This window comes from Vanellus vanellus (genome assembly GCF_965231255.1).
Source record: "Vanellus vanellus genome assembly, chromosome: 4".
Classification (NCBI taxonomy): domain Eukaryota; kingdom Metazoa; phylum Chordata; class Aves; order Charadriiformes; family Charadriidae; genus Vanellus; species Vanellus vanellus.
The window spans coordinates 58,037,886-58,057,930 of NC_138909.1; the positions used below are offsets into that span (position 1 = coordinate 58,037,886).

Genomic DNA, 20,045 nt, shown 5'->3' on the forward strand with positions numbered 1-20,045 from the left:
AGAAGCAAAAAAGCTTAAAACCTCTGTTTTGCCAGTGGAAGTGGAGTAGAGTAGATGCTGTCTTTTCACATCTCCCTTTTTTTTTTTTTTTGGATGTAGCTGAATTAGTGGCTTAATTTCATGTGAGATGTGGGTCACTCGCTGTGAAAAACGATGCTTTGGATATTTGATATGCTACCAACAGATACAGGGTAAAAATGTAAGACCTTCCTGGCCAGAAGAAGGACCAGTCTATCTTGGTATTTGGCCTCCGAGCTATGGCTAGGGACCCAAATACCTAGAATTAAGAGAATTTCTATTGTACGCAAACAAAATGCCACTTAAAATATATAGTGTTTTACACTGGGCTAAATTCCTGTCAGCCCCTATGGACAACCAACTGCTGCTCCAGGTCTTCAGGTTTGGATACGGTAGTACCTTCGGACCATAGGCCACAGTTAAACTAAGCAGTTTAAATAAGAAAAGGTAAATACTTAAAATGTGTGTAAATAGTTGGGAAAATGAATAAATAAGAAATGGACTAAATCCTGCAGAAGTCTGCTGCTTTGAGTTGCTGTAGTTGTTGCTACTGCAGCTAGCCATCACTGCAATACTCTGCTGTCAGAATGGGGATTACTAAAAAAAAAGAGAGAAATTGCTAGCTTTCAAAGGTCTAGAAAATTCCTGAAAGCGGAGGCTTTTTATTACCAATGGCAGTGCCAGTTGCCAAAAAGGAGGACTGTGGGGCCCAGAGTGTGAAAGCGTGGCAGGTGATCCTGTTGCCACCCCGGTGCGAAGGAGCTGCTCCCCGGGCTGCAGGGCAGGCTCTGTAGCCCAGTCCTGGCTTTCTCTCTCTACCTCTCCCATGTGTTGGCCATCCCTGGGCTTTCCAGCCCATCTATTAACCGTCAGGGCTGTTGTCTTCACTGCTCTCTATCTTTCCCGTCTCCCTATCTGGAGAACGTGTCATGCCACGCACGTCTCCGTCAACATGGACAGAAGCTCGGTCAACACGGATGTGCAGGGACATGGCCACCCTACGACTAGTTTTCTGCTGAGCACATTCTCCCTCACCTCTGATCTCCACCCTAGCTGGTGGCTGAGGCCAAGGCAAGATGCCCCAAGTCCAAAGCCTCAGCAGCCTTTACCCCGCTGGCAGACCACCCTCCCTTGGGCAGCCCGGGGCTCCCCGTCACGGCAGCCGGGGACCCCCCCGGCGGCCCCCGCCCGGCGGGGAGGCACGGCGAGGGCCGGCGGCCCCGCTCCGCCCCCGGCCGCCGGTGGGGGACGGGCTAAGGCGGCAGCCTCGGGGCTCCCCGGGGGAAGCGGGGCCGCCTGCCTGCTTGCAGCGCCTGGCCGGCGGGGTGGGAGATGGAGAAAGCCGGCGGTTCCCCCTGCGTGGGCGGCAGCTACCCGCAGAAAAACGCCGAGATCCTCAGCAGCCAGTACGGCATCAACCTCTTCCTAGCTGGGCTGCTGCTCACCTTCGCCTGGGCTGTGCATGCCGTGGGCATCAGCAAGAGCCACCTGCTCTCCTACCTCATCACGCTGATGCTCATCCAGCTGCTGTGGATGCTGTGGTACCTCTGCAGGAGCTGCACGCAGAGGAGGCTGATCCGGGACAAGGACACTCACGCCGGAGCCCGCTGGCTGAAGTGTAAGTACGGGCCAGTGGCACACAGCGCGCACAGGGCATCTGTGCCATCACCCGTCTCTGCTACCACTTTGTTAGCCTCACCATCCCTACCAGGAGGCATCCCAGTAGTCTTGAACTTAACGCACGTGCAGTGCACTCTAAAGTAAATATATGCATAAGCTGAACATACAGGGAGATTGTATGGGAAAGCTGTTTACTAAACATCCTCTTTCCAACCTGCCGTTTACAGTGCTGAAAGCTCTGGTGCCTTTTTTTTCCCTTACCAGGCTGGTTTGGCAGCACTTGGAGAGTAAAATATAGCTAATGGAAGAGGCAATTGTGTTGGTGTCATGCAGTTTTCTTGGAGGAATCATCACCTTTTCCAGGAAATATAATGCAACTTACTTTTGGCTAGTACCAGTCAGAAAGATCCTCAAGTGCTCTCTATACCGATGTGTATCAGAGATTCCCATTCATATGTGTACAGTGATGCCTGAGAAACACTAGGAGTTAGACAGAAGAGGACAAAATCCCTGGCCAGATAAGTTTTTAGATTGGTACATAAAACATCTAAGCAAGGAAGCTAAAGCTAGCAGGAGCTTGTAGGAAAAGCATGCAAGTTTGCCAGGGTAGTGGTGGGATTTGATGGCCGTTGCCTGAAGACTCAGGTGTGCACCGGAGTAAGGATTTCAAGGTTTATTGAGAGGTGGTGGTTGGGGACCACATCACAGAGCCAGAGTGACAGGAACGCTGTGTTTCTGGGTCCCAAGAAAAGCAAACAGCAGCAGCACTGTGTAGAGTAATATGCAAGCCCACCTTTACCAACCTCCTTTCCAGTCTCAGCACTGCAAATGACAGGTTGGAAAATAGTATGTAAAGCAGAGTGCTGTAAGACAGCTTTTCCATAAAATATGTCTGTCCTGCTAGCAATGAGACAACAGTTAATTATCACAGCAGCTAGTGAAATATCTAAATCCCAAGAACGCCTAAAACCTGATTATTTTGGAAAGTAAGATTGTGTTGTGGAAGTTTAGTTTGTTCTCAGTCTCAGTGCTTGCGTGTCTTATTTTCTTTGCAGCTGTTAACAATTGTGCTGTACGAATTGCTCAGGGCAACCCTTTTTTTTAATGTCTAATGTTTTACAGTTATCATCTGTAGACTCTTTCCTGAAATGTATGGAGTTCATGTACCAACTGTTCAATTGTTCTCCTTCACTGTTTTCCAAAACAATTTTCAGCTCTTGGGCATTTTTCATTCATTAGCTTATGTGGCTTACAACCTCCTGAAATTCATTAATGCAAGGCTTAATTTGATCCTATTTTGGACCATGCTGTGCTTTTGTTACTCTGAGGGTAGCTTTCCCCTCCTAAGTATGGAATAAATACTGCTTAACATGGGTAAGTACAGCAGGACCCCCTGCCCTTTTTCTTTTGGCACAGCATTCACAGCATTTCATTTGTCCTACAGGATATAAGGAGTCACAGAAACTTAGAAATAAGATACTGGAATGAACTACCAGGTTACCTTATCCATTTCTTTTACCAGCACAGGATGGCTCTTTGTACTAGCTTCTCAAGTGGTGTGGCTTCCACTGCTTCTCTTGGATGTCTAGGCTGCAATTCAGCAAATTCGCCCTTAGGGAAAGACCTACACTTTCCTATTCTTAGGAGTTTCTTGTAGTTACAACAAGCCTGTACAAGCCCTTTATCCTCTGTTGGTAAAAGAAAACTTATTTGAGCTAAGGAAAAACTCAGGTGGCAATTCCTCTGCCAAGATCTCCCTTGCCCTTCCCTGCATCAATGGTTTTGTCGTAGAAGTCTTTCATCTGAAAGACTGAAAGTCCAAAAAAGGAGGAGGGGGAGGAGGACAATTTTTCTTTCCACAGAAAGCTCTCTGCAATTTTTGACTGGCTCTGTCAGCTGCTTTTGAAGAATGACTCCTTGCTTTTATCATTAGAGAAAATGTCCATGTACCAACCAGTATAAAATGAATATATTTTCATGATTCCCTTCAAACTGTGCATACCATTTCAGTTGAAGTGGTGGTAGCTGGCTACATAGAGCATTTTACTATCACAAATCTTGAAAAAGAATGACTAACGAAAACCTCCTATAACTGGGTCCTTGCACACAGTTAACAATGCTAGAAGGACAAATAGTTTACAAGAATTTCTCACAGAAAGGTTTTCTTGAGCATTTTTGCAACCGCATGAACCCTAAAGCACAGCTGTCTTCCCACTTGTGCGGTAGACCAAGAGCTGCTCTTACAGTCCTAATGTGAGAAAAGTTTCAGGGAGAGCTTTGTCTCTAGTAAGGCACAGTTATCCTGACCCAAATAATCACGGGGAAGCTTAAGGAATCCTTTCCTTGACTTATTCTGAATGTTATTCCCCTGAGTATGCTCTCCTGTTAGGGAAAGGTCTCTGACCATTATTTGGAAGTTCAGCCGAGTGAGCCAGAGAACTCAAAATGAAAATCAATTGGTTTTCACAAATGGCTTGGTTTTATCACATTCTCCAGCAGCATAGTTTCTATTTAAAGCACAGCCAGCTAGTCAACTTACAAAGCTCTTGGCAGATTTCAACTTGTATCTTTTTAGTGCTGGCATTAAATTGTCTATTATTTGAAGAATATTTTAAGTTTAGAGAAGCATTTTCACAACTTTTCACAATCATCATGGCTTTTTTTTCTTCTTGATGGTTAATAGAAAGAATTAAGCCAGCACTTAGCAGTTCTGAAAATCCTATTCTTGATCCCCTAAGATATATAGGTTTCAATGAACATTTGGAAAAAATTCCTTTTTTTTTTTTTTTAATAATACAGATATACAATAATACAGATTGCTTAGTAGCAATCATTTAATGTTTCTTTAACTTTCAAATAGAAATAGCAAACCAGTGGAATTATCTTCCTTATTTATAATTACTGATATATATCTAGTATTTAGTATTAGTACATAATACTGAAGTTTCCATTGGGAAAAGTTAACACGGAAACTGTTAGCATACCGTAAGTATGGTCATTATAGCTGTGCTTTGATTTTTGACTAAGCAAATTCGTACAATCATTCTCTTTTGAAGCTCCTTAAATATGCATGGGACACTGTATATGCTTACAGTGTGGCCATCTGAGTGATTGACAGAAATACGTAGGTACCATCTGAATAAATGAAATAATCGCACATTAAAAGAAAAAAAAATTCAATGTGAAAGAAACTTCATATGGAAGGCGTGTGTGTGTGTTTGTTTTGTTGTTGTTGGGTTTTTGTCCCCCTCAATGGTCTGCTGGACAATGATGTAAAACTGTAAAACCGTATAACTGAAATACTGATTTTGTGAAATGGAAGCAAGACAGAGTAGAGCTGCAGTAAAGAGAAGATGCACATACGGTGCAAGAGATGGATCACTAATCTGAGAGGTGTTTGCTTTTTATTTTTGTGAATTTCAACCTGACCCCCTTGCTTTGCCTTGCCTTGCTTTGCCTTCCCTCTTCCCATTTCTTCTAGTTAGCGAGCCCCTTGTGATCCTATTCTGCTGAGCCGCTCTCATGAGTAATGGAAGCAAGGATGCAGAACTTTTACATTATATTTTCCACCCATTCTGCTCTGATATTGCTACTTCACTGGAGCAGTTCCTCAGGGCTTGATCCTGCACCAGAAGCTCATTGGGAAGTTGCCTTACTAGTGTCATGGCTGGGGAATTCAATACCTTTCTAAAATAAGGTAAACATAAGCACAGTGATTCACTGTGGAGTAATTGTGGAAGATTTTTAGAATCTTTTTGCTTCAGAAGATAGCATTTTCCTTTTCGTTGAAACAATTAGGATACACATTAACTCCCTAAGAATGACATCTTTCAAAGAGTGAAACAGGCTGAGTTTCGTGCGTACTTTCTAAACCAACCATGAATCACAGGATCAATCATAGAATAATTTAGGTAGGAAGGGACCTCTGGAGGTCATCTAGTCCAACACCTTGCTCACAGCAGGTCCAATTACCTCAGGTAAGGTTATATCAGAAGAATTAACATTTCTAATTCATTTTAGAATCATTTAAATTCTTTAAATAAGGAAGGAAACGTATCATTTGATCTCAGGAGTAGCCTAGGATTTTGCACTTTGTGGTGCTATTTACTTTTATATGTAATGACAATGGCATATCTATTTAAATGTGGGCACCAGTCCTGCTATGTGTTTTAGAAATAATACAAATTAGATGACATAATAAACATAAATAAAGTATGGGATTATACACGTGTGAAGTGCAGACCTGAGGTTTTAGATATGGAAATATGAAAGAGAAAGTTTCTATTTCTTGGTAAAAATTACACTTTTTTTTTATTGTAGAGAGATTGTAAACCAGAATCATAAAATCCTACTGGAATTGCGGTTAAAAAAATTTCTGAAGTCTATTTTTGTTTCATTTTAAAGGATCGATGCAGTAATAAAAATACATTGTATTTTTATAATTTATACTTAATTTTTCTCTATGCAACTTTAATGATAAACATATTAAATAAACTATTAAATTAGTGCTATATTTTATAACACCAGTTATAAAACACAAGTCTAGTGGAACATGTGGTGCTTATAAGGAAGTTAGGTTGTGGTCCCTTATAAAGGATAAATATTCATCAAAGTCAACACTAGTGATGTTATTTACTCTGTGAGGAAAGACAAAGAAAAATTAAGATACTAATGCTGATCTGTATCTTAAGGTCCGGTTATGGTCCATGGATAGATTTTTATCTAGTCTTAGTTCAAATAAGCCCAAATTAAATCTGGTGGAAGCTTGTTTGAATAAAAGCCCAGAAAGAAAAAAAAACAAACAACCAACGAAACCAAGCAAAGGAAGACTTTAGAGTTTGGTTCAGTTGTGCTTAGTCATATGGGTATACACCCAATAGTTAATAATATACATTGTGTTACCACATAGCTTTCCAGAATGAGTTTGCAACAGATATTTACATTCCTGAAAGAAAAAAATAAACAAGGGGAAATGTGCATTTTGAACGTTCTGTAGGATATGAAATCCATCTTTAGAGAAACATATTAGGGGCTTTTGTGCATGGGGGGGAAATAATAGATACAGAAGTGGAACCTGTGGTTCCTTTCTAGGAGCAGAAACCATACAGGTCATTGTAGTTTTAAGGTCTCTGAGCTAAAGCGTAACCTGCTGAAGCATGGGGAAGGCATTCCAAGTGATTGTGTTACCTACCAACACCGAGCTCTTGGGCCAGGAGACTGTAACGTGATTGTTCGGCTCCCTGGAACGGTACAGTTTGCTGTGCGGCTGTATAGAGTGTTGATTCACGCACCGTATGGCCGCTTCAGCGCTACCGTTACTTGAGAGGCTGACCTCGCAAGGAGCTGGGAGCCACCTGCAAGGTGCTGAGTGTCCCCAGGTCCGGGCCGTTGCTGGGCCGGCTCCTCTGCACTGCGCGTGCAGGGCGTGTAGGGGGATGTGCCTTCACGTTATATTGGGCTGAGGCTTTCACAAATTAGAGGCACCTACTTCTTTCAGTCAGTTATCTTCATAAGCATTGATCTGCTTTTACTTCTTTAAACAAAAACACGGATATTGATCGACTTTTATTTCCCTGAACAGATTTTAGCATATTGTGCAAATTGTCTCTTGATGCTGTGACAGTACATTGACATTTTCTAATATCTTTTTCATTTGTAGGTGGGATTACATTATTTGCAGTGATTACTTTAATTCTGGACTCTTTTAAAATTGGATATTATATTGATTTTTCAAACTGTTTATCACCAACTGAAGGCATTTTTCCTGTTACACACGCTGTGCACACCATCTTACAGGTAAAAGTCACTGGTTGCAGTTTTATATTATATCTGTATTTCTTACCAAAAATATCTTCTATCTTCTCATCATCAGTGAATTTTACACTAATTTAATTTCTAACCACATCACAGGATACTTTTGAGGGCCAAATTCTTGCGCATGTGTAACTTTTGTATGTGTAAATTCAGGCTCTGCAGCCTCAAGTTGCTCAGCCGTAAAACTCATGTGGGTTCAAAACAGAAATAATCCCCAAAATGCTCTCCTATAGTTGAAGTTACATGCTTTTCCCAATTCAAGTTACGTATATAACTTTCAGAATTTTCAGGCTGAAGTGAGCAGCTTGGCTAAAGACAATTCACTTACCTCTGTGTGTAGGACTTGCCTCGCAAGGTCAACTCAATCTGTCTATCCTCATGTCCCGTTGTGGTTAGGGGTGGAGGTTTGATACTTTAAGGGGACGAAACCCTTCCCAGGTGTTTAGCTTGTTATAAAATACTTGCATGTCTTTCCTATACCAAATGAACTCCTCCTAGAAGCATTTGGTTGTGCTTATCGGGGATTGCACAGTAGCAAACATAGTCAGTGACTCCGGTAAAATATTCCAGCTGCTTGTTTAATTTTAAGGCTTTGGGTCTATAGTGTATGGTGATATTCCATAGCTGATGATTGTTTATCACATGAATTCCTCTGAGCCCCTATCAGCAGATTTGTAGGCAAGGAGGAGAGAAAAAGCCACTCAACTAAGATACTCAGTTATAGCCAGGTCGTTTAATGCACTTTCCAAGATGATTAAGCCATTCAGAAAGAAAAGAAAGATTTTCCTCGCAGTTGTAGTTGCATGTAAATAAGCATTTGAACAACTTGCATTTTTCTGCTTGCTGTAACAAAAAAAGCATTGAAATTTAAGCAGTAACTCTGACCTCTTCTTTTTCTCTGAGGGGGAAATTCTGATTTTGTTGAAGTAATCTTAATTTCACATTCTTGTAATATCCACTCTCCATGTCTTGCAACTTCTTTGCTTTACCCCTGAAAAACAAACCAAAGAAATTAAGCCTTTTTCCCTGCGGATCTGCGTGTAGCATTTTTCATTGCATCCAGTGACCCTGAGCTGACGAGGTTTCCAGCTACCGTGAACTGGAGTGTGGAAGGCACAGCGTATACATCACCCAGTGTTGCTGAATTTATCATCTACTTAGCTTAAAATAATGAAATCTAGAATGTTAACCTGAGCAATCAAAGAAAAAGTTAAAAAGTAATTTACCAGGTGCCACTTACCTAAGACAAATCTTTTCATGTCCTTGAAACGCAGGCTGAAATTCCAGCAGACAGCATTCCTAATTATGTGTCATCTGAAAACCTAAGGATTTGTTTTCTACAGAATGTGTCAGACTCTGTTGTATTTTAATCTAATGAGGCATCCTGATATGTGCCATTAAATTAATAAATAGATACATACTGCACCCATGCAAGCAATGAACTCAGACGTACCTGCCCTTCCAAGACGGGCAGTGCATTACGCTCTTTCGCAGGCAGAAGTCCCCTTGAGGCAATTACTACTCTGTAAGCAAAAATTGGATGTGATGCTGTTTCTTTACCTTACTGACTTTTCCTGTTTCCCCCCACTTTCTTAACTCTAGTATCTGAACAGATCTATGTTCTTTTAAGTTTTGAAGACTGCTTTCCCATCTGCTGTTAGATTCTACTGCATCTCTCCCAGCATGGGAAACTGAAGATGACATTAGATGAGACTAAAGTGCTGATTTCAGTTTGTTTGATTTCAGTGGACACCTCCATGATACTTTGTAATCTCTACACCTGGGGTTTTACAGTGGTGACACCTCCTTTTGATAAATCTTCATCAGAGGGATAAATGAACATGTTATTGCTGGGTGGTGTAGGCGACCCACAGAGGAATGGATTTTCCAAGCTTTTCGAAAGATCAGATATGTCATCAGAATGTCTCAGACAACACCAGCTGTGGTGTAAGGTGCCTACACGAACAGGTGCAGTGGTAAAATGGACTTCCAGTTGCTGTAATTGCTGAAGAAGAACCCAAAGTTCTTTGCACTTTTCTGACCATTTCTGGAACACCAAACCACGCGGGTTTCTAAGAGAAACCTTTGGGACTGTTTCTGTCCTGACAGTTCACCTACTGTCAAGTTCAGTGTCCCGGGAGCTATTCTGAGTAATGAGGATGCCCAGTTTCACCCTAACATCCCCGAGGAATAATGGTGTCGTTCTCCTTGCACTTATCAGCACTTGGAACTGGTTTTGTATCAGCAACAATCTGTATCCTGAGGTTTCCATTATCCTCCCACAAATGGAGACTCACACTTTTATAACTCCTTTCTCCTTTACTTGTTAACTCAATACTGTTATCACCCTTTCCTTCGTTCTCCAGCTTGAGCTTTCTGCGCTGTACTTGAGTTCAACTGCGCGTGCTCCTAATGTGGTTGTCTCTCAGGCTGACAGTACGAACTTTTCCCTTGCTTCCGGGGTGTCTGTTGCTTGTTTTGTCAATCAAGTCTGGCATCCTTTCACTTACCTCCCTCCCTCCCTCCAATTCCATATATTCAATACATTATACAAACTAAGCATCACCACGCTCTGCAGCAACCATACTGCTGTCCACAGCTGGTCGCTTTATTTCCTTTGAAATAAAAGCCTCTCCAGATACAGACACAAGATACGTTTTGGTGAGTCATACTGAGACTTTCTGCGGTTGAGCCACTGACTTTGCCTATAAGAAATCTTAGGTTCATCATGCCAGAGAGGTTTGGGGTGAACTTCAGAGGAAATCATAAGTTATTTCACACGCGCGGAGATGGAGCTACCTCAGTTTAAATCATCACAGTTTCCGTCTACATATGCGCTTTCCTTTTTGAGTGTCACGTGTGCTCATTAGCGTAATGACATTTCTCTGTATTCCTTTCATTTAGGTGTACTTTCTTTGGTGTCATGCGAAGGATATTATCCAGTCTTTCAAAACACTGGAAAGGTAAAGTGGCTCTGATCCTCATCTGGAATGCTGACGGGTGTAGGTCTGCACAGTGCTTTAATGCATACAGTTTCACTGTATGAGGGACATTGAAAACTTACAGACTTTGATTCTCCTCTTAATTGTGTTAATATACATAAAAAGCAACACAATTTACCCAAGTGAGAAGATAATGGTTAGTCCGAATTATTTTTTTCTTATGCAAACTGTGCTTATCTTTTATAATATGCAACACCTACAGAATAAGTATATTTTTATCATGAGAGAGGGAAATGGGCAATGTATGATACCACGGTGTCACTTGCTTTTTTTGAAGGAAGGAAGCGCCATGTATGTGTCTTAGAACTATGCACTATATTATGTTTTCTTTATTTAGCTACTGAAAGGGAATCTGCATCAGCAACCTGCAGTCAGTGCAATATATCTGAGGTATTTCATATTGATTTTTATGGAAAGCACCTTTTGGAACTAAATGCAGATATGCAAATTCACTGGGAAATACAACCTCCCCTCCCCATGTACCCAAATCACTAAGGGTCGTGCACATTTCTGACACCAGAACTTTGTTCTTGCAGTGTAACTGATGTGTCCTCTGAACCTCTGAATACATACATTTCCTACAGAACTGAGGACTGGTCTTTGAGGCAGCAAAAGGTTGTGTGAGAAGGTGGATTAACGTAGATTATCTGTACATAGAACGTAAATAAACAAACATGATAACTTTTAAAATACTCATCTCAAATTATCAATGAGCTGACCAGCTTCTGTAGGAAGTAAAAGAAATTTACTCAGAAACATCGTTTATGGAGAAGGTTGTCCGTTTGTTTTGCTCTCTTGGCTAAGTGTTCAAACCTCATGCCAAGGAGGAGGGAGATCGCAGACGGCTTTGCAGTGTCGTCTGGTGAAGTCAGCTCTGTTTATAAGTAGAATTTTAAAAATCCCTAACTGCAAGTCTATCAGTGAGAACAGTGCAGTAATAAAGAACTGTTTCTTGACGACGGAAATTTACCAGCCTCAGGTGCAGGAGAAAAACGCCTGGCTTGTCAGGAACCAGGAGTCTCAAAAACACTTGGAGACCTACCCTCACTGTATCAGTAGTCTGAATGGGATAAAGCCCTCTGTTGGCTTCAACTCTCTCCAGCAGACAAAAATGCACGGACTATAGAGATTAGAGAAGGCGGTGGTATCTGTGGAGAAAGACCAGCCACAGTGAGTATAAAAGAGCACCGCAGAAAGCTCTGAAATACAGTTTGCAAAACAATTAACCCTGTTCAGACTGTTCAATCGCTGTCGGTACCATGAAGCTTGTCCAGTTGAAACCATCACATCGGAGAGCATAACAAATAATGTCAGCACGCTATTAATGGTTTAATGCATTAAGCCATTGTGATTCTATAAAATTTTGGAAGTCTGACATCCATTGTGCTCCACTGAGGAACATCTTTAGGAGATCGGTTATGATTTTCTTTTCCCTGCACTGACAAGTAAATAGTGCCATGTAGCACGTCTACAGAGAGTCAATCCATTGTATTTAACATATATGGAGGTATACTCCAGGCAGATTCCTTCAATAATGACTTTATTTTGTAGGTTTGGGGTTATCCATTCCGTGTTCACAAATTTACTCCTGTGGACAAATGGAGTGCTAACAGAGTCAAAACATCAACTAAATGAACATAAGGAAAGACTAATCACGCTTGGTTTTGGGAACATAACAATAGGTAAGCAAAAGGATTGGTACATTGTGGAATTCCTGCTCTATCATGCTCTCATACAAAATACTGTGTCACTCTAGGATGGAGCTGGGCCATTCATGACTATGTCAGGATAGTAATTCCCAAGAAAATGGTAGTGAACTGGTAAGTGATCAGTTCTGATCACAACTAAATCTTATATGGTCATTATCATTATCGTTATCATATATGTGATTCCAGCTGTAGTTTTCTGTTTACTCATCTCCCCTTTGGATGAGGTCAAGAAGAAATTTAAATGCTATAAGTTCCAAACAAACAAACAGATTTTTAAAAACATTTTATTTGAGGAGTGACATCACTGAGGAACTCCTTTATTAGTAAATCATAGAAGTAAATGGAACATAGCAGTACTAAATACAGAGATTACTATTTTGTAAGCTTTTCATAGCAAAACAAGCGTGGATAATCCTGCAGATCCTTCCCAGGAGAGTGGTTACACGTGGCGTGTGGTCCTATGGGATTCAGTGGGATGGCTCAGAGGGATGGGGTTATCCATTAGTGCTGCTTTACAAGACAAGGATTTTGCTCCGGGTGGTTCTTTTTTTATAACGAACCATTTTCTCCATTGGTAAGATGATGCAAGTTATAGTCAACAAACATTGAGTATAACTGCTGGGGATGCCTTCCGCTTTCAAATGCCACCGAAGCATGGGGAAATTGGGAGTGCTTTACTTTAAAGAGGAAATAAAGGTTCTCAGCAGCTATAAACAATTTTCTTCCCGTGAAAATTTATCAGTACAGATGATAAGTTCTGATTGTGTTCACAAGGGAAAGGACAGACAGCTTTTCAGGAGGAAAATGTGTGTTTTCCCACCCAGTGAGTTCAATAGTGCCTGTATCCTAAAAACTCCTGATTTTGCACCTTCAAAGCCAAAGCCTGAACTAATTTCTTCTTTGCCTATTTATAGTCTCTATAAATTGAAAAAATTTAGGCATTTTTAATAATTCCTGCCAAAGTTCACATATAAGTCAAAACTTAATGTTAAAATCTGTAAAAAAGTATGTTCGGTATAACTGTGTCTAAAATTATGCCCACAATTTTATGTCTATTTGCGAGTGTTACCCTTTAGATGTATCTATGGAAACTATCTACTATCTATTAATAATCTATCTATTAATAGAAATTAATAGAAACTATCTATTAATAATCAGGTAGCTGAACTGATAGTTCAGAGATTTTGTAATCATGGAGCATCAGTAGAGAGCAGGCAAATCACAGGTTAGTGGCTCTTCTTGATATTTCCACTTGTTAAATAGAAGCACTTTCCTTATATTATTTCCTATTATTCTGCTGCTAGAATTACGACACAATTATGAATAGTCAGAAACAGCATCTGAAACAAGAGGGAGTGAAGTAGTGATCCACAAGACAAGTTTGGCATTAGCATACAATCCACTGCAAAAGCTATTTTTTTTCATTTCTTAACAGTGTGTGCTTGAGAGAAAACAATACCAACTTTCTCTTCTCTCTTCTCTTCTAAAATTGTAGAAAACAGGAGAAAATCTTCCAGGCACAAATCTAAGATCAGCGCCTAAAAATGTGCTCTTCAGCATGTGTGTTTTATATGTTTAGAAATAAACACATTGTGAAAATAAGTATCTTTTTTTTTTTCTGCCACTGTGGAAATTCTGATTTCTGAAATTATTTGCTTAGGTTGTAAGTACACATTAAATTTATTTATTTTACAAATACAAGCAATTTTTCATTGAGATGCCTTAGGGGTTTACAGCATGCACAGCCGAGAGATAATGATTCCACAGGTTCCTCTCAAAAGGAGAAGATTGCTTTTTAATATCTTTCTTTAGCTGGACATTGGGTGAAAGTATCTGTGGTTTACTTCACCTCTTTCCTAAACATAAACAACTTTTTAAGAAAGAGGTTTTGGTACCAGAAACCCCACCGATAAAAAATGAGAGCAGAACTGAGCTTTTTTCCTTGTTAAGACTGTTCTTGATCTGATCCCCAGATCCCCGGGCTTCTATAAAAGCCTTCTAAGCTGAAGGGCTGAGGCCTCAAAGCCCTTGGGATTTTGGATTTTTGTGGTATAAAAAAGTATTTTTACCAAGACCCTGTTGAAGTTTGGTGCGCTTTGGTGCAGCATTCATTCATGATGTGATTATTGCTCAGTGGCTGAGCAGCGAAGTCAGAGATCATACTCCAGTGCACACGCGAAAGCCTCGTTAGGTTAATGACTTCAATGATGAGACTTTTTCTTAGGTGGCTAACTGGGTGGTGTGATGTGTTGTTTGACTGAAATCTGGCCTTCTATGTTTTGTTATTTTATTTATGTTTTATTTATTCGCTTTAAATGAGAAATCCTTATAAGGCACATCACTAATCTCTCCCTCTCCTTTAGTTTTAGATGATCACACACCTCAATGCAATTGCACAACAACAACTCTCTGTTCCATATTTTCTCAAGGAATATATTATCTATACCCCTTTAATATAGAGTACCACATCCTAGCATCCACAATGCTCTATGTCCTGTGGAAGAACATTGGCCGCAAAGTGGAGCACCACCAGCAACACAAAACTCCATTCAAATTCCACGGCATAACTGTTGGAATGATTTTTGGACTAGTCGTGTTAACTAGCACAATAGCCATAGTTGTTGTCTATTTAATTCAGATTGGACGTTCGAAAATCAAAAGCGAGTTAGCACTTACTATGTTTTACTTGCATGCTATCTTTGTATTGGCTCTGATGTGTACAGCTGGAATTGTTGCCCTTCTAATCTACAGACTGGAAGACAGATCATTGGATAATTCAAAAAATCCCGCTCGAAAACTTGACGCGGAGCTGCTGGTGGGCACAGCCGCAGGCTCCTGGCTCCTCTCCTGGGGCTCGATCCTCGCCATTATCTGTGCCCAAGCCCATCCAAAATACACGTGGTATAACCTGCCCTACTCCGTCCTGGTTATTATCGAGAAATATATTCAGAACCTCTTTATCATTGAATCTATACATCGTGAGCAGGAAAAGGTGAACGACGATATTAAAACTCTTCGAATAGTGACTGTATCTCGGGGGAGCACTTTATCACTTACCCCCTCGTACAAAGAGATTTACAATGGCAGAGCTGCTCCTGACAGCGGAGAGGGACCACTGTTTAAGGGCAGCGTCTGCAGGAGAGAAACTGATGGTGGTGGTGGTGGTGCCAAAGAAGAAACGAGTCAGGATAAGAGTTCGGTCATGCATTCGGCCTCAGATTTCTCATTTTCCAGTAGAAACTCAGTTACTAACAACAAGAGGAGAATTCTGAAGAACATCGCTGCATTTTTATTCCTATGCAATCTTTCGGTAAGACATTTTGAACATAATTCACAAGTTAATACCCAAAAGCTTCCCAACCTTTCAAGTCTGATAAGTGTATTAAAATTACATGGTTCTATAGTTTGTAGCAAGTAAATCTTACTTCTTCTGGAAGAATAAGTGAATGTGCCTTTGGGGAACAAAGTTTATTTAAACATGGAATCTGTGAGCCTAGGCTTGTAGTCACAGTACGGAAACTGTAACAGCAGCAGAAGCTGAAACCCTCTTCCACCAGTGTACCCCAGTAGTAGCAACGGGGAGGGTTTGCATAGGGATTTCTGAAACCAAACTGCAGTTTGATGGGGGGCACGGTTACCAAGGTCTAGTCACTCCTATCACTGGTGATTAATATTGGCCTTGCGTTCTTCCCTTGCAGCTTTGGATACCACCGGCATTCGGGTGCCGTCCGGAATATGACAACGGACTAGAAGAAATAGTTTTTGGCTTTGAACCCTGGATAATTGTTGTGAACCTTGCGATGCCTTTTTCTATTTTCTATCGGATGCATTCAGCTGCCTCGCTCTTTGAGGTCAATTGTAAAACATAGATTATATACGGTCTCTCAGTAAACAATTCATTGTATAATTAATTAATTAATAGCTCAATGAGTGGATGAATGAATAAGTGAGCATAGCAACAGCTGCTCAATAAATAGAAGATTCAATAATTTCTTTTAAAAGAAGGGACCATAGCTAATATAGCACGTAATTTTTTTTTTTCTTCCACATATTTTATTATATATGTGGTGCTATTGTATAGGTACGCTTTTCAGAATCATATTAGTGTTAATATGATTAACACTACATAGTAAAGTTAATTCAATCTCATTAATCTTTCTTGTAGTCATCCGGAATTTGTCCTCTAATAATTTGTATTGTTTTGTTTTCATTCATTGTGACTGTGAAGGGTTAAAAAAAAATACCTGTATGACTTAGCAGGGGAAGATCCCGGGAACAGCTAAACTGAGTGATGCTCTAGAATCTCAGAGATACTGTGAAAACTCCAACTTTAAATTCCTAGCTATGTTTTTATAGTAAAACCTGAAAACATTTGCTATTTAGTTGGGATGTGGGAATTGCTTTAAAATTCCTGGATACTGATAAAAAAATCAATATATAATTATTATTTTCTTAACTATATAACAAGAAATCCAGGTAAATAGCATATATGGTTAGGTATTATGCTGTATATAATTTCTTCTGATGAAATATATTTCTCTTAATGCATTCCCCTTGCCTTGTATTTACTATACAACATAACTGAGAAATAAAGTTAATTCTTTATTCACACATCCTTGAAATGTTTTAAGAGAGAAAACTAGTCTTAGAGCTTATGTTTAGGTATCTATGCTCTGTTGCCAGAATGGTATATATTCCCTGTACATTTTTTTTTATGAGCTGCTAATTTATTTCTAGTTCAGTCTCCTGGTTGGAAGATAATCATATGTCTTCATACAGGGATGCTGTAAAGCATAGCTGATGCCTCTAGAAATCTGGAGGGCCCTTGGCTGAGGATTTTACAAGCGTGGTTGTAAAGCTGTTAGAACGTAATCTCAAATCCCCAGGATATTTAGTTGCCTGAATTCTTACGGAAAGCCGCAAAAAGTTGGGTGCCTGAATAGTCTGAGAATCTGGACCTGTAAGACTGAAAGACTGGAGCAAGGACCGGAATATTGAAAGGGTGCAACACATCAATTATTGGATAACCCTCACTAAGTCACTAATGATCTAGTCCTAAGCCTGGTGGGTCAGGGGCTGCCCAATTTCTGCCCCTAGCTCCTAGAAGGGCAGTTATACTTTTGACCACAGTTGCCACCATCATCTGCAGTCCTATTTCTCTGCACGGGGAGGTCTGCTTCTGAGATAGATGATCTCCGCTGTCTTGTCTGCTCTCACACCGAGAACAAAAATTTTGGCGTTGTACCACTAGATGGCAAACACAGACCGTTCGATAAATGACCTGATTCCTTCGAGGAGTTGCTTCACATCATAATTAATCTTCAGTTCCATTTTACGGTACGCACAGCCATTACTGGCTTTACCTGTTGCAAAACCCAGATCAGGTAAAGCAACTTTCATCTGCAGTATCCGGGGAAGTCTATATTAGATGAACCATCAGCGAGGCTGAGCAGGCGAGCTCCTGTTCCTGCAAAGAAATTTCAGTTGTTCGATTTTAAGTGGTTTTTAAAAGAGTCACCGTCTGATCACATTGCTGTAATCTCTTCCTTTCTCTAGGGCTGCTCGTCCTCCCCTTTTATCACATCTCTATTAGTTCTTATATTCACTCTAGACAGTAACATTTTCTGTCTTTCCCCGTGAACCCAGTAACTTGATCTCACCCACTTCCATGCACGTACCAGCTCCAACCACTTCACTCGGTTGTCTCTCAGACTGGTTTCATTTTAACTAGAGTGAATAGGGCCATCCAGATAATCAAATAAAGTTTTAATCTTCCTCCCAAATCAATTCTTGGACCAACTCCCCAGCTAATTCTGATATCAGAAAAAATTCATTTCACTAGGTAAGATCGCAAATTCCACTTCGTCTTTTAAGTTCTCATAAGGATGGCTCAAGGAAGCCTGTTTCTGCTTCCTCTGGTTCTGTGGGATGGGTCCTGTGTCATTCTTCAGCTAGGACTGGTGCTCCTTAGCTGATTCCCAGCATTTGTGTTCAACCAAAGCAGAGCTAGCTAATCCCTAGGGCCAAGAAGGGGCCATACGCTCTATTACAAACATGTGGCACGCATTTGGGAGTTTCAAAAATAAATAACATCCTTATTTCGTTATATTTCATCTGCAATTACTTAGCCCTTTCTGTTTCTTAACATTACCATTGAAATAATTTCATTTGTCCACAATATTAAATTGATTTTGAGTGCTGAAATTGAAGTTTATTCAGAAAAGTGAATTAAGGCAGCACTCTGGCAGTGAGCAAATGCGTTAAACATGCTAATGGGCAGATTCTATTCTGAGCTGTACTGATGAAACCCCGCTGACTTAAATGGCTCTGTTTCGGGACCAGAGACTTGACTGCGGCCTGAGAAGCTGAAGAGGTTTTCACATCAGGACTTCTCTCAAAAATATTGTTCATCCAAATGCGGAATATTGTATGGAAGCAGGTTTTAGTTTACTACTCTCGAAGCAACGGTCAGTTTAGAAACATAGATTTTTAAGAAACATAGATTTTTGGACCAGCAACATTAATCAGATTGTTTAACGTAGTGTGACCTCTAACTCTCTGATCAATGCTAAAGCTGGGCTTTCTCAAACAACTGCTCTCAAGCTTCTCTTTCGTTTTTCTCTGGCATATGTCGACAATACTAATTTATCACAGGTTTTAAAATATAAGAGATAGCACAAAGTTACCCTATTTCTACCTCCCTATCTGCTCAAGCATGTGACAGGAGGCAGGAGAGCTGGCTTACCCAGGAGAGAGGTCCAACAGCTGCTCGTTGTTAAGTTCCTGAGGTGCCTCTCGGGGTCAGTTTGCCTACTTTGAGATCCCTAGGGAATGCCTTTGAGAACAATTTAATATTACTTAAAAAGAGATTTTTATTTTTCTTGAAATGGAATTTGTTTGGTCAACTCCAAAATGCACTTGATATGTAAAGGATTCTGAATTTTTGCTGCATAATCTTAATCAGAAAGCTATTCTCTGATGTTCATCATATCCTTCTGTTAGACTCTTCCACTCCCTCCCTTCCTCCCTAGATAATTTCATTTATTCAATAACATATGCTTGGGTAGCATTTAAACATATATTTACAGGAATAAAGGCTGCTAAGGTGCAAACTAATTCCCGTGATTCCTCAAGCATTTGCCTGAAGAGTCAAACTTGCATGAGATTTTTCCAGGTGTTTTTTAGTGTCAGTGACACTGACTCTAAGATGGAAGAAGGTGGAGGAGTCATGGTCGAGTCTTTCTAAAAGAACTGAATTGCTTTTACTAGTATTTCTCAATATTTTGAATTTTCTCTTTTAATCACTTAAAAATTTCTTTCCAATGACCATTTTGATAATTTTGGAAATATTCCTGTGTTGTGTGACCCACCTGTTGTCCATAGACTTGGAGTGGACTGTATCAGTGCAGAGAAGTACATGGCTCCAGAGAACAGCAGAGAGGGAAATTATCCAAGTTATTTGAGTACATGCTTCTTTCCACTGACTAGGGAATTTAAGGTCCTTATGAGGATAATTAGTTCATTTAAAAAAAAAAAAAAAGCTGTCTCTTCCATTGAGCAGCTTGTAAAAAAACCTTCAAGAACTAAACTGCTCTTTCCTAAGTTGGGGCACATAGTATATCCTGCCTTTTCCTGCAAAAGCTCTGAATAAAGCAGGATCTGGTTAAATTAAAGATATAGTAATTTTGTTAAGCTGTAGGCTTGGTTGTTTGCTGGAGTCGTTTTTAGCTGAAAATTAAGTCCAAATTTCAATCATCATAATAATGTGACCAGGGTAATCTACTTGTAAACTTGATGACACTGTTTTGTGTAGCCGATATGAGTTTTAATTTAATTTGTTACTTAATAATATTGAGTTTTAATTTAATTTGTTACTTAATAA

At 40.2% G+C, this 20,045-nt stretch overlaps 1 protein-coding gene across 1 annotated transcript; it reads left to right on the top strand.

The window, feature by feature from the left end:
* Positions 1-1,350: 1,350 nt before the first annotated feature.
* Positions 1,351-16,032, top strand: OTOP1 (otopetrin 1; the record flags this gene model as incomplete). Its single annotated transcript, XM_082483142.1, has 6 exons — positions 1,351-1,636; positions 7,298-7,434; positions 10,357-10,415; positions 12,006-12,136; positions 14,527-15,473; positions 15,862-16,032. 6 exons carry the CDS (start codon positions 1,351-1,353, stop codon positions 16,030-16,032), a joined length of 1,731 nt encoding a protein of 576 aa, XP_082339268.1.
* Between the last annotated feature and the right edge of the window lie 4,013 nt (positions 16,033-20,045).